Below are 23181 nucleotides of genomic sequence, written 5' to 3' on the forward strand. Positions count from 1 at the left end.
AGAGAACAAGAGGCAGAGGGAGAGAGAGAGAGAGAGAGAGAGAGCAAAAAAAGTAGAGACGACACAGAGAAAGTAAATGATAAGGTACAACTTTATTAGTGTCCTTGAGGCGGTCGGCGTCAGGGCTACTCAGTGATGCACACGCACACGGATTAAAAGCAACAAACAGAGCAACAGGAGCCGCAGTACAGAGCAATGTCAGGAGGGCATTGTAAGGGACAACGTATAATATTGTAATACAGTATGATTGTGTATGATTGTGAGTCATCGTATACCATTAATTCATCTCCTCCTTTTCCTTCTTTTTTAAGCCTTCTTCATGCGTGTGAGCCAAAACCTAAAACCGGTGTAGTGATTCACTGGTGTGTAATGTCCCACAAAGCCACGTATGATTAGAAACCCGGGTTAGTAAACGTAATTATTAACTGGACTCCGCCAAAATTGCTCTGATTTGGGGGGAAACAGTATTACTGGTGGTTGGAATTGGATTTTAATGATCCAAATGTAATTATTGTCCTTGAAAATGATTTCCGTTTTGCAAAATGGAGCCTCTCTTCTCTTTTCTTCTCTTCTCTTCTCTTCTTATTAACGCAGGAAAACAGAGCGACAGGGCTAGAAAACACAAGACAAAAGGCAGCTGAAACAGAAGAAAAACATAACATATACATAATGTATACATGTTTATGGTATAATTAAGTGAATCAACAGGCTTAGACTAATCTCCCGCAAATTAATATCTTTTCCACCCTGCTTGTTCCCCTCTCTATTTCTTTGTAGTCGTCCCCCCGTTTCACCCTCTTTCACTCATCCTGTCTTATCTGCTCTCTGGTGATAATATCTCTGCCTGCAGACTGAAACAGAGCACTGCTGATAAATACTAGACACAGTCAGAAAGAGGGAGAGAAAGAGCAAGCGTCTGTACTGTACGTACATTAGAGACAGAATCTGTGTTGTTTGTCTAGGGGGGGGGGAGATAGTGTTTATGCTTCCTTCAGATTTCTGAGCAGATTCACGCTGTTTGGCCTCAGGGCCGAGATGCGATGATGTTTTCAACTGACCTGCAGTAATGTATTTACCTAATATATAGTACACTGCATTCATACGGGAATTTAGTACAATCAGCTCATCTTTTCATTAAGGTAAATATCTCGCTGGCGTCATTAAAGTTGCAAAAGTTCTGCTGACATTAACGCGAGTCAGTGAACTTACCAGTCTTTTCTATCTCACATGACGTGCCTGCATATCTTGCATGCAGAGCTCTGTGACCGTATATCTTTCCAGACTGAGTGCCTGGAAGTACTTGTGTTGTCTTCAGTCCAAACAAGGGAAGACACATTCCAGCCTACATATCAGATTGTTGAAGTCCTCAAACCATACTGCCACCATATTAATTTCACAATTCACAGGACTGAATGCTTTCTTCACATTAGCTCATCGTCTCGTAAGCGCAGGTCACATCCAGTTCACAGAATAGCAAGTCCTTTTCGAGTGCTCAGTACTATCTATTTCCTTGGAGGATCCCTTCAAATGCTGAATTACAACATGTATGCGATTAAATGTATAGTTCTTTATCATAATTGCTACGCTGTTGGGATTCTCCGATATTGCTGAGAAATGTACTACTTTACAACTGAGGAGGAATGTTCTGCACAAGGGCACAGGTATTGACTTGGCATGCTTAGATGCGATAATCAGCCGTCTCTTGGAGTTTCTCTGTCATAATAGATTTTCAGGAAGTGTCTAGAGAAAGAAAAAAAGCACCTCAGACCTTTATGTGATTTAAAGGTGTCCCGGGGACTTCTATCTGAGCAGACTAGAGCTGTTAGATCTGATTTAATACTGCCTATTCTGCAGATCGGTTAGATCACATTGGAGGAACGGGAAAGCTAATCAAACCAGCTATTGTTATACATTCTTGCCGCGTTGCCAACTAATAATCTTGATGTAAGCTAATAACCGAGAAATGAACGCGGCACTCTTTCTTTCTGGCGACACCCTGGGGGCGGTCTGCACCCGTGTTTCTCAACAGTTTCGGTCAAAGCACTTTTGCTCGACCCTCCTCCTGGAGGTGGAGGTCAATGCAAATCACCACAAAATGATTGTGAGTGACGGTGGCAGATGTTGCGTCTGATGCCATTCAACAATCTTTTAGAAAAGACCGGGGCTGTCCTGTGTCACCGTGTGTGTGTGTGTGTGTGTGTGTGTGTGTGGCTCCTCTCTCTGCCCTTGAGCCTTTATCAAGTCTTCTAATTATTTTATTATGCAAATGAGTCGCCATTATTTCATTAGCGAGGCACCCAATCACAGAAGCTGATTAGGAAGTGATTAGCATGCAGTCGGTTTCTGTCTCTCTCTCTCTGTGTCCTTGTGAATCAAGAGAGGAGGGGGGCAATAATGACCCATCTGGACACACACTCGTGCATATAGTTGGAAAATTGTTGAAGGGATTTGTTATACAATATAATACAGTTAACACATGCAGGGAGACGCAGTAAAAATACGCACTGGAACCCGTGTAAAGTGGTTATAATCGATTTTTTTTTTTGTAACAACGTGTCCAGTGACTATGTAAGACAAAGTTACAACATTTGGGCAGGACATGGCTCATTACTGAGTCTTTTTCCCCAGCAGAGGTAAAATAATAGTTCAAGTTCTGCTCTTCTCATTATTGGCAACAATGATGAACTGTCAGAGGCATGTGTCTGTTGATGTGTGTGTGTTGGTTTAAGTTGGCAGGACATTGAGGAAAGGGAGAAGTGTTAACTGAGAACGTGGGCGAGCTAGCGTGAGGTTTGTGTGTGTGTGTGTGTGCACAGTTTCACACATATTTGGTTTCTGCAGACCCCCTTTTCAGTAGACACACACGAACACACAGCTACTTTGTTTATTATGTTAGCGACTGAAAGCAGCGAGACTGTCTATCAGAGGTGCACAAACAAAAACAGAGGAATGCTGCACGATTGAGAAATGTTCAGTCAGTAAAGCGGAATTTAAAACAAGGACATGTTTCTTCTTTCCTGCTAATCCAAGGCAAAATACCTCTTCTACCGCGGCACTGTGTCAGAGCTGAGTGGAACTCCGTGTGTGTATGTACACAGTTAAAAGCCCACAGCACATATTTTAAACACGTAGTAGGTTTAAATCCAACGTTGTTGTGTAAACTGCTTCCAGAAGCAAAAATTCCAGAAAAAAAAGCTTTGGAACTAAATGGAGCTTCTGTATGTATTCTGTAGCTTCTGCAAGGTTAAACAAGGCCAAACAAATGCTGTAACAAGCAAACCAAGGCTAAGTACTTCTGCAATGTCAAAACAGCAGCCCAACAGCTTATCACTTCAAGAAAACACTCTTTTCAGGCTTTACACTGAACGGATACTCACAAATACACAAGTGTTATCACATTTTAATTTCCAGCCACCAGTAGCAGCAGTGTCGCCAACAGTATAATACCAACTGCTTTTTTCCCCCTCTTACTTTAACTTACATAAGACTGACTGCAAAAGGAAGTTTTTCCCCGGCACAGTCGCCAAGTGCTTGTACTCACAACGTTCATGTGACAGTTTATCTTTGAGTGCCCACCATCCATTCACCAGCTTCACATTAAACCCCAGTGCTGTTAGCAGTGCTAGCACAACACAGTTACCTACACATTAGCAATCAAACCTAATATACTGATATATGCTTGTTTTATCTCGTCATATATTTCAAACAAATCATATTCATTCAACGATCAAGGCTAATATTAAACATCCTCACCTTGTTAATTAAACTTGAACATCATCTTTACTGAACGTCTGAATGACTGAGCCATTTGGAGGTCATTTAGGAACAAAGACAGTTTAATTGCACCAATACTCTTACAAAGAGCCCTATAGTACCTCTGTGCGTGTGGTCACGTCCACTACCCACCAGGAGAATGTGTGTAGATGGTAATGAAAGCCAATGCTTCCATATCCATTGAGACATTTGTGGTGTTAGATGTGGTCCTGGCTTCAAGCACAGAAAAATATGTTTCTTGAATTTTTCTCTACATAACTCACTTCCTCTACTCCTGATATCATCACAGTCACGTGCACGCAAAGCCATCAAAAAGGTTGCATACCTTAATCACAGTCACATCAGACTCTTTATTATTAAAGCTAAGAAGAAAAAAATGTTTCTTTAGACCTCTATGACTGAATAAACAGATAAACTGGATGTCTTGAACAAAACAAGACATTTGAGGACATCACTTTAGGAAACAGTGAGCTTTATTTTTCACCATTTTCCTCTGTTTTTCATTACTCATTATTAAAATGTCATGTTATATGTGATATTTAGCTCAGTGTATAACTGTGTAGCAGTTGGTTTCCTATTGTTTCATACATACCAGTTTGTGGCACTATGTTCCATATAGATGCACCCCAGAGCTACACGCTTTGCTCTTTTAACCCATGCAGAGAGAACTACCCGGCAGCAAGATGTAAACTGACACACACACTGTGGGAGACAGGAAGTCATGTCGTTTTTACAAACACACACGTACACACACACACATACGTTCAGCAGCATTTGTTGGACACCAGGAGATGTGTTTTGATTCTGTGCATCCAAGTTGAGTTCATAATACAATAGTTTGGAGTAGAAAATGTTTGTCGCCGTGCGGTACTTGGTGCCCTCCACATGTCCCAGCATTTTTTCGCATTATGACCGGAGGTGTCTCGCTGTGACAAAGACTTAATTGAATTGAATGGGAGTGAACTCAATTGCACGAAGAGAGGCTGATTTAAAGAGTGACGCCGAGAGGAACGTGATCCAGTGCATCTCTGAGGCTGTGAGTCACAGCCAGCCATACAGCCGGCAGCCGAAGACAGTCGCTTAGTTTGATGTTAACTTGTTTCTCCTCCGGCGGCGGCTGTCACCTCCTGGTATCCCTCTGTAGCAGCAGCTCAGATCAGTGGGGTATCTGAGGGCCTGTCGTTCCGCTCTCCATCACAGCCGCCGCAGCTCGCTCTAGGACACAGGTAGCAAAGTTGTAGCGCTAACTGAATGCTAGGAGATTTATGTTGCTGGCAGTGCTGGTTGCTGATAGTGCTTCATGGTGGCTTGTGCTCGTAGACCTTCTTTCTTAGCTGTTCCTTTGTGGTTGTGGATATTGTATGATATTGTAGTATTTTTTTATGCAAAAGATCCACAAAATCACTGGTTCCAACTTCTCCAATATGAAGATTTTCTGGTTTTCTTAGACCTCTATAATAGTTAACTGAATGTCTTTGTGTTTTGGACAGACAAAGTAAAACATCTGAAGACATAAACTTTGGGAAATTGTGATGGACGACATTTTATAAACCAAATATTAAATCAGTCTAGTGAAAACAATTGTTAGTTGCAGCCCTAAGTATAATGTTGAGATATAAATGTAATCTTTTCCGCTTCTTTAAGGATGCATTACAGTTAAGTGGTAACAATGGGGAACAGGAATAATAAGGCACAAATAATTATCCTGACATTATATTGTCAATATTATCCAGTTCTTATTCCCACTCATCTATATATTTGACCTATGACAAGTTTCTCAGTGTATTGGTCTAGTATATGTACTGTGTAAGTGTATAATTATCATTATCGTAAAACTATAAGGAAGATTTTATCCATATCACCCACTTCTACTTGAGCCAATGTCAAGGGGGGCGCAGAGGACACATCTCTGTGTCCACTAACCACCAGTGACTTGAATCAGATGGCACTGTGGCTTTTCTTAGCCATATCTCTCCTAGCCATTTTATTAACACAAGCCATGCATCACTTGTAGGTCAATGAATCAGATAGCAGTATCCAGCATGCTATTTCTATCAGCAATATTGCCAGTACAAGCCACATATCATTGCAAGTTGATTATCTCAGTTAGCCGTCAGGGACAAGTGGCGTCTCTCTGTATTAGAGCGACTTCCTGTTTAGGCGGGGCCACAGGCGGCCAGCTCACACATGGTTCCCCCGAGGCCGTGGTGATGGGCTCAGATGATCAGCTTGAAGGCCCTGATGGTTGAGTCAGAGGTGATCCTGACTGGCCTTGAGTGATGACTGTTAACGCTCAGACTCCTGGTGGTTTATTAATGAGCTGAGACAGGCACGCAGAAAGACAACATACAGGACAAGAATCCAAGGTTTACTGGATAAGACAAGAGAGGACTTCATGTTGCTTTAAAAACTGTTAGATTTGGTTAATTCAGTCAGTAATCATTGATTCCTATGAGGTGAACTAAACCGTGTTGTGTTTCCTTCTCTGCAGGGAGCTGTACGTTCGATGAGGGCTTCTCTCAGTGTGATTACCAGCAGGATCCCTATGATGACTTTGACTGGACGCACATCAACACCCAGGAAGTGCCATACGTCTCACCAGACCTGCCACAAGGTGACACTTGACTTCAGTTCTTCTGTCTTTGTCCTCCACTTCTAGAGTTCAACACCTTACAGCTGGGGAAAGTGACTAAATACATTTACTCAAGGACAATTTAGAGGCACTTGACTTGAGTATTTCCATTTTGTACTACTATTCCCTTCTACACTTCATTTTACTGTTTATTCCACTACATTCATTTGACAGGTGTATTCAATAGGGACTTTTCAGTTGTCATAAAACAACATGTGATAAGCTTATAAAAATACAATATAATGTTAAATATTAAACCAGTGGCTCCCAACCTTGTGACCCCTTATTAAAAAAACATAGTCTAGTTGGCCTCTTGTCATGTTTCAGATGTCTATGAGCAGTTCTACCAAAGAGATATTTCACCTCTAAACTTCTGTGATGGTTTAATTTTAATAACCGCTTGAGTACAAGTTTGTGTTTTTTTCCCATTAATCATTTCACAACCCTCCAGATGTACTTTGTGACCCTCTGTAGGGGGTCCGACTCCTAGGTTTGGAACCACTTGACTAAACTTCTAAGCTATATATAAAGCAGTCTAAACTAGCTGCACCTCGACCAGCTACAGCAGTAGAATGTTTTTTACACCCTGATGGAGAGGATGAAGTATTAACAATCTAATCATGTTATATATATCAATCACAGGGGCCATTTGTCTGCAAACTTTAAGTACATTTTGAACATACTGGTATATTTCTACTTAAGGCTTATACTTGGATTGAGTATTTTTACATTGTTATAGTTGTACTTTTACTTAAAATAAAGGATCTGAGTACTCCTCTCCTCTGCTCTCCTCTGCTCTCCTCTTTAATCAGTTGTTTTTTTCTCCATGATGATGATGAAGGGGAAATTAAATCTTTCTGCCTCAGGGCTGAGGGTCTAATTAACAGAATATGAGGTCATTAATCAACGGCAGGGAACAGGGAAGGTTGCCTACTTTACAATGTTAAAAGCAAAATGTTATAACAATAACCAGCTATGCCATGTTGGGACAGTAACTGGCTTTACAAAATGAAAACCACAGAGTAAGAATGTTGACTGATGGATGAACAATGGCATTAACCACAGTGAAGAAACCATGTTAAAATGTCACAACCATGCTTGAGTTTGCCTCTCCTCTCTTAGTTTATTTTCTTCTTGTTTCCTTTCCTCTCCTTTTGTCTCCTCTCATGTTCTGTCCTTTCCTCCTGTCTCCTTTCATCTCCTCTCCTCTCCTTTCCTTTCCTATTATCTTATCTCCTCTCCATACCTGTCCTCTCATCTCCCTTTGTCTCCTTTCCTCTGATTTCTACTCTCATTTGCTCTCTTTTCCTCTTGTCCCCCTCGTCTCATGGCTTCCCCTCTAGCCTCCATTCATCTTTGTCTCCTTTTGTCTTCCTTCCTCTCGTCTCTTCTCCTCTTCTATCCTTACCTGCCTTATAGTCCCCTTTCCTTTCCCCCTCATCTCCTTTCCCCTTATCTCATCTCCCCTTATCTCCCCTCCTCTCCTTCTCTGTTGTGGAAGATTATGACTTTGTTGCCATGACAATGTGATGCCATTATTTATCTCTCATGCTTATCATCACGACAACCCAGCCTCGCTGACATTTAGAGAAAGGTTCAGTTCAACACCAGCTCTTTACGATTTTCACACAAACACACATTTCTTCCCAAAGTGTGTGTGTGTGTGTGTGTGCGTGTGCTTGTGGTCTTGCACTTGACAGATGCGAGGGTGGGGTGCCTTGCCCAATGGTACAGAGCCAGAGTCTAGCATTTAGTGTCATTAATACCAAGTGGTGTCACTGTGCAGAGTGGGCAGAGCTGGCAGTTTGAAGAGGTTAAATACCTTGCCCCAAGAGCGCAGAGGTAATGTCTGGCATTAGCATAGCATTAACACCTGTAGATGCTAGTGGGATGAGCAGGGGCACGGGGATGGCAGTGCAGGTTAATGGTTTGGAGATGTTAATTTGCTGAAGGGGGTTCAGAGCGTTGCCTAAAGGTACGGGAGCATGAACTGACATTTGATGTGTTAATAATGCCAGCAGGGTGTGGGACAGTGGTGCTGTGGATGCGAAATGAGGTTGCTGGGGGGTGGATTACAGATACAGCACTTGGCTAGGTTTTGGATTTGGAGGAAGGAGTTTGCTTTAATGCCTTGCCAAGGGACACGTTGGTAATGTCTATTATTAGAAGTGCTGTTTTCTCAGGCAATCAGTCATTTAGAAGCTGCAGTCTCCCCTGAGGCCGTGTCATTCTTTAAAGCATAGGCACTGAACCTTTTTGACTTTTGACCCCTGAAAACAAAGAGACACCTACCCTCTTTGTTTAAGTGGATTTGTTAAGAGCGTTTGGCCTCTCGGAGACCTTTGGGAGTGAGTTCATTTAGCTGATTAGTTGTTCAGAGTGTTATATATTGTCAAAGGTACTGGCAGAAGAAAAGAAGTCATCTAAGGGCTTCACGCAGAATGGTTTTAGAGTCATTGGTTAGCTCAGCCAACAATTATACTTTTGTTCCTTATAACCCACATTGATTTGTCACAGTTGCTAATCACCATTTATGCTTAAGGCAGCATTGAGTGTGGAGGGATGGTTTGGCAGTTTTTATAATAGAGATAAAACTATTCTATGTAATCTCTCTGGGGGTTGATGTTGGCACTAGCCACCATGGCAGGGTCTAGATGCTACGCTGGCAACGTGCATTGTGCCAGTTGAACATTCATGGGCTGGGGCTCTGTGGCTCAGTGGACTAAAGCAGATACTCTTGACTCATAATGTTGTCAGCCAGTACCACTCTAAAAAAAACCATTTGGCATGCCATTGTCTCTGCGTGTCTCTCTTTACTCTTGGTCCTGTTTCCACAGTGTACTGTCTAATAAGGGAGGATAAAAAATGCATTTAAACTGCAAAAGAGCTGGTCTCTGGTCAACTGGATGTTTCGCTAATGAGTGAATGATGATAGATACAGCAACGCCAACTGTACAGCCTTAAAATTACCATTCAATCAGACCTCTCTGACAGTCTCTGCAAGATTTGATCATTAAGGTTCACAAAGTATTAGATGCATTGGATTCAGTTCAAATTAAACTGCAAATCCTAGATTTACTGTGTCTGTTGAGCATTTATATTAGGAAGGCACGTCAGTTTATTCATAGAGCAGTTAAGTTGAAATGATTAGTTAATGAATCACATTTTTAAATAATGTTCGAGAGAAAATGGCAGGAAATCCCCCCATTCCAGCTTCTCAAATGTGTATAATTACTTATCTTTGTCTTAATTGAAAATCTTTAGGCTTTGGGACTCTTGGTTGGACAAAACAAGACATTTAAAGATTTCACTATTTGAGTAAACAAATGATAAATCAATCAGAGAGTAATCTGGAACACATTTATTAGTTATCAGAAATAAAAATAGTAAAATAAATAATAAAAAATAAATGATTACACATAACAATATAAGACTATATTGGTAAATATAGTACCTACACAGTATGTGTTTATAGTATATATATGAATTATAGACTTTCAAAGGTTGTATGCAAATGTTTTTGTACTTCTCCTGCTGTGACTTGATTTCCCTGTGTGGGATCAATCTAATCCAATTATTTTTTATCTTATCTTCAATCATGCAGTCATATTAATGTTCAAAAACCAAAATTAAAAAAATAGATCTTAAAGACAGGTATATAAAAATACCAGTGAAATTGAAAGATTTAATACTGAGGGGGAAATTATTCTCCAGTCTGGAAGTACTTGATCAGCCTTGGACTTTTAGCTGGGAAGTGATGGCAGTGGTTGGTTAGTAAATGTTAGAGGTCTGATCATGGAATAGAAGATGAGGAGACACAAGCAGCTTTGGTTCATGCTTTAAAAAAAAAAACAGTTCAGTGTTTGTGAAGCACAACCATTAAAGTGCATTTCTTACATTCTTGTTTCTTTACTGTGGACCCACGTGTATTTTTTATTGGTTATTTTACACTAGCATGTTAAATCGAAGAGGTTGTCAGGTATTTTGGATCCCACCTGGTACCATAAAAAGCTGGAAGTAAAACTCCCCCATTAGCTCTTTTCCCAACAGTAGGCTGTTTTTGCTGAAAAATACTATCCTCCGTCTACTACGGTGCTGCTGTTGTTGTTATGTGACATATCTAGGTCTTAAGGCTGTCACAGGGAGTATTTTTAGCCTCATCGTTGTATTGTGTCGTCATTCTATTAGCGGCCATTTTAGACTTTGGCAGTTCAAAGACATCAGCCATTTTAGAAACTGGCAGACTTCAGGTGTCAGATGTTCTTGGCATCACAAGGTCTGCTTTCTTAGCATGGGTGTTGTATCAGTTTCATGTACTGTCAATCTTTAATTACTCATATTTCCCGATGATATTTTTGTCTGAGCTTAGGTATTGTTACTGTTCTGTCTCTGAATTGCATTATTTCTAAAATATTATTGAGTATTATTTTAGTAACCATGCAGGGGTAACGCTATAACATGTTGGACATTGCTGATAGCGCTATTTACCAAATATTATTCAGTTATTTTTATGCATGCCTAATCCATTTGTTGTCTTTGTCAGAAGGCAGCATTATGATTAACTGTAGTGCTAAAGGTTATATTTTTGCCATGTTGTGTTGTGACATATCTGGGTCTCTGACTGATAGGAGTATTTTTAGCTGGCACTCCATCTTGGCAGCCATCTTAAAGGCACTTTTCTCATGTCACCATCTTAGTATCAGTGCCAAAAATGAAGGAATAGGAGTGACATCCATCGTGTGTTCCTTTTGGATGGATTTAGATTACAGATTTGGTGATGGAGAATGGAGCTGGCCCAGTCTTGTGCCTGATCTGATTGGCTATAGTCCAGTTTGGATGTTCTCATTTTCTGTCTTGTTGGTGACATTCAGAACCAGGAAGTAGGATTACACCGTTATGGCTGAAATAGATGAGTGTTTGTGTGTGGAGGCAATGGTGGGGTGGTAATGACAGAAAAAAGAGAAGAGAGATCAAGAGAGAGGAAGGGCCAATCCAATAACGAGGATACAGTGTTCGGTTTTGAAAAGCTGATGTGTGTGGGTGCGTGCGCGCTCATGTTTCGGGTGCACTATTTGAAAGCCTGTTATGTTGCTGCTGTATTCTGCAGAGAAAAGTGTTTTCTCACAGTAGATTAGCTAAACAATAAGTGATAATCTCTATTGTCCTCCTGCTTATTGTATAGAGCATATTGTGTATGGTATATTATGCAAATAGAATTAACCAGTTCGGATGGAGGGCTGTGTTTGTTTGACTGGAGCTCAGATATCGTGCTGTTGTTTTAATGGTTTGTATTGTATTGTGTTCTATTCTAATCTATTCTACTAGTTCTGTTCGGTTTTGATTTGTTATATTTTACTCTATTCTGTTCTCTTCTATTTAGGACTGCAGCTAACAATGTTATTGATTCCATCACTGATTAACCTATCAATTATTATTTCAATGACTCGCCTAATTGCTTAGCCTATAAAATGTCAAAAATATATATATCGATCACAGTTTCCCAGAGGCCACAGTGATATCTTCATACTGCTTGTTAAGTCCAACCGGCAGTCCAAAACCCAAAGATATTCAACCTACAACATTTTAAAACAGAGAAAGCCAGCAAAGCCTGACATCTCAGAAGCTAAAACCAGCACGTGTAGCACTTTTGCTTGAGAAACGACTTACGTGAGTAATTGTTTTTCAAAGATTGATTAGCCAGTTAATTGACATATTGTTTACGCTCTAGTTCAATTAAAATCTATTCCGCCCTTTGCTAGACATTGACTTAAACACTACCATGGCTACCTTCTCGCTGTGTGTGATGAGCTAATGTGAGATTAGACATCAGGCAGGAAAGGATCACATTTCATCATATTTCACTGAAACAACATCTGGTTGAGGTCTGAGCTGATTACTTGAACATCTGGATGGGCTGACTGACTGTCCTGTCAGCATACCCAGATTATGTTTTATTCCAGTCTCCATTTCCTGCAGTCAGCTACTATAGGTACAAGGTACAGTACTCAATATTGACAGTAGGCATAACAAAGTACCCAGTGCCAGTTTATCATCAGTAGTGACCGAAAACAGTCTACCATCATATTAGAATAACAAAATGAATGTATTTCTATTGAAATTCAGCAGAAAAGACGATAGATCGTCCTCAGATCATGTAACACTGCTGGGTAGTTGCAAATAATAATATGTTACAAACTGGAAATATTAAATATTGACTAGTGTGGTTAAGGAGCCTGTGCAAACTTCAGAAACTCAACATGTTGCTGCTTTGGCTGCAAACTGGCCACTTTACATGATTATGATCATTATGATAAGAAAATCAAGAAATAAAGAGAAGGTGTAAAAAAAAAAAAAAAGAGTAGAGGACAAGAAATACAAATGTGTAATTTCATAAGAACATCAAATGCGGAATATAAGAGAATGAAGTAGCTTTTCTTTTCTTTTGTCTACTTTTCTCTTTTCAATTTCCTGTTTTTATTTGTCGTTGGCTTGAAAACAGAGAAACAGCCTCAAAATCACAAAGGAGAAACAAATGACAGTCGTAGGAACAGGGTTTTGTTTTATGTGTCTGTTGGAGGGGGGACTGATGACTGATTCTTGTACTGTAAGCCCAAAAGGAATGAGAGGAGAGAGAAACAGAAGCGAGTGAAAACATGCAAACATAAAGGGGAAAAAATAAAAGCTCTTTGGGGGTTTTTGTTCCCATGACAAGAAAGTTGCTGCTTGAAAATGTCTATGTCAAAGAGGGAAGGCCACAGTGGGCATCCTACTGTCGCGGCGATGGGAATTAAACCATAACATGAATCTCTGACAAAGTTGTCAATGTAGAATTGCAACCGAGCGCATGACTGAAGAGTGTGCAAGCACTCTGTCACACACACTGACACGTGCACATACAGCGAGAAGATGAACCATGACAGTGACATCTGAAAGCCTAATACTAACTACCAGAAAGATACAGGAGATTTAGATTCGAGATTCAGTGGTTTTTATTTTCCATTTGCGTACTACAGTGTCACAAAAGACAACAATATCAACGTGCAATAAAGATAAAATCTAAATATTCACTAATTAAAGGCCCAGTTTAGGACAGAAATATAATATAATATAAATGTGATATAATATTTTTTGGTATGTTTATAGTATTCATAGGTAGGTTTTCATCATTAGTGTATTATCACCTGAAAAAAGGAATCATTGCGTATTTGTTACCTTACAATACGGCATCTATATCTAGAGAGGGAGTGGGTCGCCTTACACAGAATGAACCGCCATGTTAAAGCTCCATGTTTCTACAGTAGCCCAGAATGGACAAACCAAACCCTAGATAGGGCCTTTCACATATTTTGCTTCCCCCGTAGTTTCTCCTACACACTTAGAAGGCTGAGCTGTATTCAGATGGTTGCAATCTGCAACTTCACCCCTAGATGTCACTAAATCTTACACACTGGTCCTTTAAAACAAAGAAAAGGATTTGAATTTAACTATAATTGGCCTTTAATAATGTCTAAGGGGAGGAGTTAAAATGAATAAATACTATATAAAGTTCTGTTATGAAAAACAGAGGGAACGAGGAGCTGTCTTTCTTAGCTGTTCATTCTTCTTCAACTTGGATTATTTTTAAGACACACAGTAGCAGAAAGAGTCAGTCTGCTCATGTAGGTACATGACACAGCCTACTCTTTGGCAAGTTCAGTCATAATACCCACTAACTACCTCCTCAGAGGGCACCATTGCTTGTCTGTTCAAGCAGTGAAATTCAGCAGGTATGTGGTGTACAAGCACAAACAGCTGCAAACAAGAATAAGCTGATTCATGGGTCTTGATTCAGGTCAGATTCACAAACACTGAACCCGATCTACCTGGAATTATATGTGATGTTGCCTTTTTTAAATCTTTAATCTCTGCGTTTCCAGGTTCCTACATGTATGTGGACGTCTCTCAGTACGACGTTGGGGAGAAGGCCAGGTTTCAGCTGCCGGTCATGAAGGAGAATGACACTCACTGTATCGACTTCAACTATCTTCTCACCAGCCCTGACGGCTCCAGCCCCGGCACCCTCAACGTCCTGGTGAAGGTAATGAGAATAAACACAGGAGAGAACAGAATATAATAGACGTACTGGTTCAGTTTATATGGTATAACCTGCCCAGTAAACAATCTGTCCTTCACCTTGTTAGTTTTGAGACATAAACACTATTACTGTTAACAAACAAGACAATCTAAATGCCTTATCTGACATTTGATGAGCATATCCTAAATTACCCAAAAAACGACATTCGCTCCTTTTCGGTTGTTTCAACAGCACTCCTGTCTTCTCGTCCCCTCTCTTCTCATCCTCAGTTTTATTACAATTTGTGGAAGTGGTTAGAAAACACATTAGTGGAAGATTGCCATTTTATTGGTTCTAACATTTCTTGGTCTTGAGCAGCAGGGGAGCATTATGAGTACGGAGACTGTCCTTCAATTTGATGGCTCAAAGTTAAACCCACATTGCTGCAGACATCCTACCTGCAAAACAGAGCTCCTACCAGCCTAAAGGGTGACCTCTGACCTCTGAACTCCTTGTTGACAGGGACAAGCTCCAAAACATGACTTACAGTATCCTATATACATTATTATCATTTATTTTACAAATCAGTATTTTTCTGTTTCGTTAAAAACGTCTCAGAATTAGTCATCAGCCATCAGGGAATGCTAATCTTGTGCCTGATATGTTTTACATTGTGCTCTTTGTTATTTCTAGGTAAACAAGGGTCCACTGGCCAACCCGATATGGAACGTGACGTCATACACTGGTAAAGACTGGCTCAGAGCAACCCTCAGACTCTCATTTCATAACTTATTCTGACACCGTTGTGATTTTATTCGCTTGTGTTGACTGTCATGTTGTCTCTCAGGCAAAGACTGGCTGAGAGCCGAACTCGCCGTCTCCACCTTTTGGCCCAATGAATATCAGGTAACTCCTTAAATAACAACCAACGGCCGTGTTCATGCATGAATTCTTTACCATGTACACATGTCTTTATTTCCACTTGTGTTCATGTGACTACACAGATACTGCACACAAATACACACACACGCTGTGAGGCAGGCAGCTGATTTATTTGTGTTGACTGAGGCTCAGGAGGTGACGATTAGGCTAGAAAGACACTGACACACACTATGTACTGTATGTATTTGCACATGTTTGCATGCATGGGGGTGTGTCACCATGCCGGACATTGACATCATTATTATTTTTAATAAACACCTGCCTGACACACTCTCAACACCTAAACATTATGAGATTCACAGAGGTAGAAATGATTGCAGGACTGTTGAAGTGGATTCATTCTACTTTGTGTGTTCGTATGTTTCTTCTTCTTTAAATTATGACAGTCAGCGTGTGCATGTTGTGTGATAGCTTGTCTCCGAATGTCCTGGCAGGCATACACACACACCGATCATGTTAACACACAGCCTGGGGACCCTATAATATTACTGTAAGGCGAAGTGTGAAAGCATCCTCCAAATGGCCCATCTGGAGCCCAAATGGCCCTCAGTGACTATGGGAAGAGATCACCAGCATGAAACTCGTGTGTCAACATGTTTTAATTGAACATAATCATCCTGGTTTGCTGAGGCTTATGTAGGTTTTTCAGGCCATGAAACAGGTTATTGGATTTGAGGTTATGAATCTATTTTTTCATGTTCAAACATGTTTCTGTGTTAGCACTTTAGCTTGAGTTGTAATGAGACTGGTTTCACCAGGGGAAGACTAGGCACATGCAGACTCATGTATCATGTGTCACACACACACACTCACACAAGAATTGATGGGCACACAAAATGCACAAACACACCCAAGCAGCACTATTTAAGTAGAGGTGGGTGCTTTCAATTGATGAGTTTCTTGACTATCACTGGACTGCAATACAGTTAACCGACCTCAGATTTTCATTAATTAGTCGATTCATTTATTAGTCGATTGACAGTAAATTAATCTCCAAATATTTTGATAATTGATTAATCGTTTAATTTCATTCAGTTCACATTTCGTAGACTAAATTTTGAATCGATTATAAAAAAATCATCACAAGTTACAACCCTTTCCTTATTTTTTTATGAATTTCTGGCATTGGCAAGATTGTTTTTGTTTTCTATCACTATTATAAAACCTCATTCTTGTTTTGTTCCAATAAGCTTTGAGTTGTATAAGTACAACCTTCTAATAATGAAGTTAAATTGCAATGTGTTTAGAGAAAGCAGGTGTGTAGACCTGGCTGACATTTGCCATGACTGAGAGGATTCCAACTATAAACGCTCCTTGCATGCTGATTTAGACGTTTTTGATTCATTGCCCATACATGCATACATCAAAGTGATATATGTGATTGGTTGATAAGAGGATGTACGCTATCGTCCATCCCCGCTCTGGAGTGATTATGTGTCAGTCCTCAGCCTTCAGCGTTGCAGAGTTGCTTTGCTCATGTGAGAACTTGTGAACCCAAGCTATCAGTAATCCTGCCTCTCACTGATGACACCAGTCAGTCAGTGAGTTTGACACCTGCATGATCGAAATACTATCCCCTCAGAGATGACCAGCATTTGATCCACGAATCACAGAGTTGAAAGGGCTTTATTTGATCATTAAATTCTACACGGAAACAAAATGAGCAATGACTTGCCCCCACCCCCGGCATTCTGGAAATAATTTAACATCCACTTTTTCAAATGCATAATCATTATCAGAGCAATAGACTTGAGCCTTGGACTTGACTGCTGTGAAATATGACTCACTTGTGATTTCACTGCCAAAAGATTTGGCTTGAGATTTGAAAACAACAACAAAAACAAATTCAAATCTCAAGTTCATATTATATTAAATTAATGATTAAGAGTCCCTGAGTAATGAAAATAAAAAGACAGCCCCAGGCAGGCCTTGCATAGCCACACTATTGATGTCATTTATTAAAAAAAAGGTTTGAACAACGTGTCAACACATAATTTGTTAGAATTGAACTGAAAGCAACCTACATAACCTAGTCCTAAAATGTGTTGTTGTAGTTGTGTTCCGCTTATACACTATGAAGTTGAATATGTCATTAATGAATGCATTTTTAATTTTGTATTTGTTAGAGAGTTTGTTTCTAAATAAAAGTCACAGCTCTAATCCACGCAGCTTGAAAGTTTTAACATTAAGAATATTTATTTCAGTCTCATCTGGAATAACACATTCAAATGTTTTTACACTTGTTAAAAGACAATAATTATTCAAATGAAGTGTCATTATATTGCAAATATAATAAGCTATAATTTGCTTATGACTTGGACTTTGGGCTTTCAGGGGTTTTATTCTTGATTTGAGACGTTTGTTGGACTTGAGTTAAAAACAACTCTTAGTTTATTAATAGGTTCATAACGTGGACTTCTCAGAAAGATTACTAATTTCTACACATACATGTGCACACAAAGGGAAGGAAGTCCTTATGCCATGTTATGGCTACCAAAACAAACATGGTTATAATAACAAGCGACGATTAGCAGACAGGCAAGCCGGTCTTCACACAGACAGAGATGAAGGTATTAAAAGTCAACTGATGTCTTTCTGCTGTGCTCTGCAGTGAGCTATGAGTGAAAGATGATAGGAGAGAGAGACAAGATAGATTGGTAGGGGAGGGAGACAGAGGGGGAGAGTGTGACAAGCAGGGGATGATAAGCTATGGGTAAACAGTTCACGGCAGATTTCCTCTTACAGGTGATGAATGACAACAACTGCTCACCCCCTCACTCTGTTTCTCCCTCTGTCTCTCTTTTTTTGATAGCAACCTCCTCTCCTCCCTCCTCTCCTCTGTTCATTACAGAGCTCCGCTCTGAGTAAACACTGTTAGAAAACAGAGACAGCAAGCGAGGGACAGAATTTAGGGGAGAGAAATGGTTAGAAAGAGGACTGATATAAGAAATAAAGAGTGGAGGGAGGGCTAACTTATGGACAAGGAGGATGTGAAGAAGACATAAATGAGGATGAGGAGGGAAGTTATTCAGACCATGAGTTTATGAACTGAGATGGTGGTAAATGGAAGCACCTGTTGAATGAATTAACACTCATAATATAAAATGTATTGAAGCAGGTGGAAACAACAAATATCTTTTAAATATGAAATATATAAAACATAAATCAAAGCTAAGGTTTATATTTTCATCATTCCATTAAAGATAAAGAGACGACTTATTATTCCTACTATGGTTTCTGTGTGTTGAAATACAGATAAATGAAATTGAAGTAAACAAAACTAATAGACATGTTAACATTTTGATGTTTAGTGTAGGTGTGTAGATAACATATAGGGTATGTTTACATTTTTTACCATCTTTGTAGCGTGTTAGCATGATAGTATTTAGACAATTGATGCTGATGGAATTTAGTTTTTTATTATATATCTGGAAAAGTATTGTACGCTAGAGCTCTGGGGAACATGAATGTTTGTATAAAGTTTTATGGAAATCAGTCCAATAGTTGTTGAGATATTTCAGTCTGGACTAAAGTGTTGGACCGTCGAGATTGCTATCCATAGAGCCAATATCGCTAGTGTGGCTAAATAAAATCTATTTCCACATGTATTTGTCATTTTCCCTCTTTAATTTAACTCAGCAGCTATAACATGGACATTAGTGCATTGCTAATGGAAAGCACACTTGTTTAAAAAGCCAACAAATCAAGAAAAGAGGCAGCAAGAGAATGAGTAAAAGACACAGGGATGGTATGTGAAAGAAAAACAAATACATTCGATCATTCTCTACCTTACCACGCTTGGTTTTGTTACTTATTATTTATTTTTTTTTTTTTCATTTTTCTGGCAGCCATTTTATGTGTACCAAAGGAGATTACTATGATCCAACAGGAAGTATCTCATTTATCCTTCCTGGCTTGTTGGCCAGAATGTATAAATCTAGCAGTCAGGATGGCAGCTTTGTATTTATCCAGTTTAATGCACACCACTGGCGGCTGTCACCGACTTTCTATCTATCCTGTGACAACTTAGATTGGATCCATCACTTTGACAGCAAATTGAAATGTCAGTAGTCGTACTTTGTAGCTTCCAGTGCACTCAGAATGCATCTAAAACTCAGTTCAGAGGCACTGTTTCTGATTTAGTAACAATACTAAAGAGGGTTTATGATTCGGTAACGGTGCCATAGAGGGTTTGTGATGTGGAAGCAGAGCATTTGCAGCTTATGTAAGTTTTAGTTTTCTCCTAGGATCAGCTTGCCAATGTTTTTGCTGCTTTATTTTGTTTTTCTCTGCATTTCGTATGCTTGACCTGTTCCATTTAATAATACTTTAATAATTTCTTCTGTGTTTAATTTTTAAAAATACATTTAGCTGAAATTGAATCAAATAAAACAACAAACAAATTGAAAGGGTAAATTAAAAACGGAATATTATTTGATGCTCTCATTTATTTTGACTGTCATTGTTTTGTGCAAACTGTTGTTTAAATAAAGGATTAGTAAAAGATGCTCTATAATATTCATAATAATGAAGAAAATAAGAGTTCAATCTCTCTCTTTTCTCAGGTCATATTCGAAGCAGAAGTTTCGGACAGCAAAGCCGGCTTCATCGCCATTGATGACATTCAGGTGCTCAGCTACCCGTGCGGTGAGTCATTAGCATGCCAGCAATTAGTCCTAGTTCGCTGAATAGACGCTGATAGCTTTGGCCACTAATTAGACTGTACCTGGGATGGTTTCTGTTGCAGTTGAATGGGCAGATAAGTGAGAAGGTGACACAGGAGAGGAGGGATGCAGCATGAGGAGAAAGACAAGTCGTAGAGAAAAATGAGAGAAATAAAAAGGGAGAGAGAGATTGTAAGAGGGAGAAACGGAGAGAAAGAGGGAATAGGAGAGAGTGAAGCGGGAAATGAGACAGTATTAGGGCAATCATAGAGAGAGACGATTCTGACCACTCAGCACTTTCTCTTTCTCTCTTTAACCCACATGCGCACACACAGTTGCTCATACACACACACACACACACACACACAGAGAGCGAACAGTAGCTGTGTTGTCTCATACTGACAGGAAAGAGATGAGGACTGCGATCCATTTTAAATTCTCGCTACGTCCAAGTCTTCTTCTCTCCTTCGCTTGAGTGTTTCCTTACTTCTAGAGGCCAAAAAAAGAGTTGTGACGACAAATTGTTAATGGAAGGATTTGTTCATCTAGAGCCAAAGACACGCTCCTGGAGGGTCCCTGTGTTGGAAAGGAAGCAATTACAACTCCTTTTGGTCATCTGTCTAGTAGCAGCAGGACAATTTTGTTTCTTAATAGATTTTATCGATTACAAGTCATAAAAATAAACTGTCTTGCACCGTCCTCTTGTACAGTTTGTGAGGTCCTTGTTGTCCCTGTCTCTGTCAGAAGTCAAAAATATGTCTGCTAGAAATTCCTAAACATTAATTTAGTCAATAAAGTGACCTGAAATCTGAGAAAATATAAGAGCCCCGGTCTTTTAAAGGCAGAGGAGCAGGACTCCTAATAGGAAGGAGCAAGTATTTGCAAAGGAATTAGTACTTAGTCTCCACAGTGGAAGCATTCATTCTCACAGCTGCATTTCTGGACACACACAAGTTTGTGTGTGTGTGTATCTGTGTGTGTGTTTGCATGAATGCATGCGTGCAAGCTAGTGTGAGTGTGTGTTTTCATTCACCATAGTAGCTGCTATCTATGATTGCAATCACCTCCCCAGAATAAAAATGTCATAGCTGAACCGCATCTTCAGGGTCGAAAAGTCTTATTTAATATCTTAGCATGGTAGTTAAGACTTGGGAGCTATGTGAATTATATTTACCGGATGTGTCATTGACGTTACCTCCCAGTGGCAATGCAGCACTGTGCTTTGGTTTCATCTGACTCCAGTAAAATCTAATCGCTGTAATAATGAACATATTTCTTAGGGTTAGTCTTTTTGTGATAACCTGACCCATAACTCCCTGTGGCTCACCTCATTTCCACCTTTAACAGACAAATACGATGAAACTAAAAGCATTTTAAAATACAAATACATATAACTTCGCTGTAAACTCAATCTAATTGTATTTATGCTTGACTTCATTTGCTGCAGATAAGTCCCCACATTTCCTGCGTCTTGGGGACGTGGAGGTGAACGCCGGACAAAATGCCACTTTTCAGTGTATCGCTACAGGACGAGACACATCGAACAATAAACTCTGGCTACAGGTGAGGCTATATATATACTGTACATGTACACATTTTAATACAAAAACATGTTTTAGTCTACGGGTATTGTGTGAACAAGAAAGTATTTTTCCTGTTTGTGAGAGTTCTGCCTCTGCTCAGATAAAATGGAGGTGAATGAAATTGTATTTGTGTTGCTCACAGCGCTGAAAAATTACATTTACAAAATTTAACAGCATCTCCTTGTTCCAGACATAGTGAATAATTGGTTGCTAGATAATCCACAAAATACACTGTGTACTGTTTTCATTGGAACTACTTTGAACCAGGACAAAATTGTCCTCATGAAAACAGCTGACAGTTTTAAATTTTCATTGCTGTGAGCAACACAAATGGAAAAATTAGTTTAAATAAGTTTAAACTCACACAGCCAGATACCACTGTAAATGATAATGTGTTTTCTTATCATTTGGGTGAGCCAGTTATTTAACTGGCATGGTTATATCTGGAACACTTTTACATTATAATGTTGATTAATGTGCACACAAATAAATACAGAATACATATATATATATATATATTTGCATGCCCACAATATGATGGTGTAGAAAAAGGCAAACACAAAGAGATGAAACATTGTAGTCAGTGTGGGACCCTCAGGACTGGTGCGTCCAATAATAAAGTGTCATCCACACACACACACACACACACACACACACACACACACACACAGCGACTCCAGGCCATACATCCTAGCAGCTAACATGATTAAGAGTTTAATAGCTGCTGATTTCATTATGGCTCTATTGTAGTCATGACCTTCAAACCTGCTGTCAGCAAGGCAGGGTTGGACGGGTGTAAGTGTGTGTGTGTGCACGTTGGCGTGTGTGGTCCAGTGCTGCCTTGTGACCTTTAGCAAGGCAGTTAACCCTCCACCAGCTTCTGCAGGACCTGATCTGTCTGTGTGTTTGTTCTGTGATTCAGAGGAGAAACGGAGAAGATATTCCTGTGGCTCTGACCAAAAACATCAACCACAGACGGTTCGCCGCCTCCTTCCACCTCAAAGAAGTCACTAATCAGGACCAAGATCTGTACCGTTGCGTCACCCAGTCAGAGCGCGGCTCCGGAGTGTCTAACTTTGCAGGTCTTATCGTCAGAGGTGAGGATGAAAAAAAATAATTTTCAGGTTATGTGATTGTTTTGCGGTCAACCCTGTTTTCCTCTCTGATTTAATATTTGATGTTTCAGCTTTTTGGATATGTTTTTTTCTGCTTTAGTAGATTGCTTTCAGTGGAAAGTAACTAAGGTGGTTCAGTATTTTCCGGGAGCGAATTGACTGTTCACTAAGCCCCGCCCTTAGTTACCGTTGCTACGCCTATCAAGCTTTCCATTCTTGCACAGCACATGATGGAGTTTACAATGATAACGGTGACACTCAACATTTTTTGTAATTTCTGAAACTATGAGTCTTTGATGTCAGACAGAGCTAGACAACAACAGGCTTCTCATTTCTAGCTTTCAACTGACAATTTTTCCTGCTTAAATGACAACCGTAGCAAATATTACCAGCCATGTTTCTACAGCAGCCCCAGAAC

At 39.8% G+C, this 23181-nt stretch overlaps 1 protein-coding gene across 14 annotated transcripts in view; it reads left to right on the forward strand.

Moving 5' to 3' along the window:
• Nucleotides 1–23181, forward strand: part of ptprk (protein tyrosine phosphatase receptor type K) — a 108558-nt gene that overhangs the window by 33217 nt on the left and 52160 nt on the right. For all 14 annotated transcript variants that reach the window (XM_035678310.1, XM_035678313.1, XM_035678311.1 and 11 more), the window contains 7 exons: nucleotides 6266–6388; nucleotides 14323–14483; nucleotides 15153–15204; nucleotides 15307–15365; nucleotides 19967–20048; nucleotides 21513–21628; nucleotides 22571–22745. In XM_035678310.1, the coding sequence (XP_035534203.1) occupies nucleotides 6266–6388; nucleotides 14323–14483; nucleotides 15153–15204; nucleotides 15307–15365; nucleotides 19967–20048; nucleotides 21513–21628; nucleotides 22571–22745 (768 nt within the window). The remainder of the gene's footprint in view (nucleotides 1–6265; nucleotides 6389–14322; nucleotides 14484–15152; nucleotides 15205–15306; nucleotides 15366–19966; nucleotides 20049–21512; nucleotides 21629–22570; nucleotides 22746–23181) is intronic.

The sequence above is a fragment of the Morone saxatilis genome, unplaced genomic scaffold (genome assembly GCF_004916995.1).
Source record: "Morone saxatilis isolate NCDOM2014 unplaced genomic scaffold, NCSU_SB_2.0 Contig7, whole genome shotgun sequence".
Lineage (NCBI taxonomy): Eukaryota > Metazoa > Chordata > Actinopteri > Moronidae > Morone > Morone saxatilis.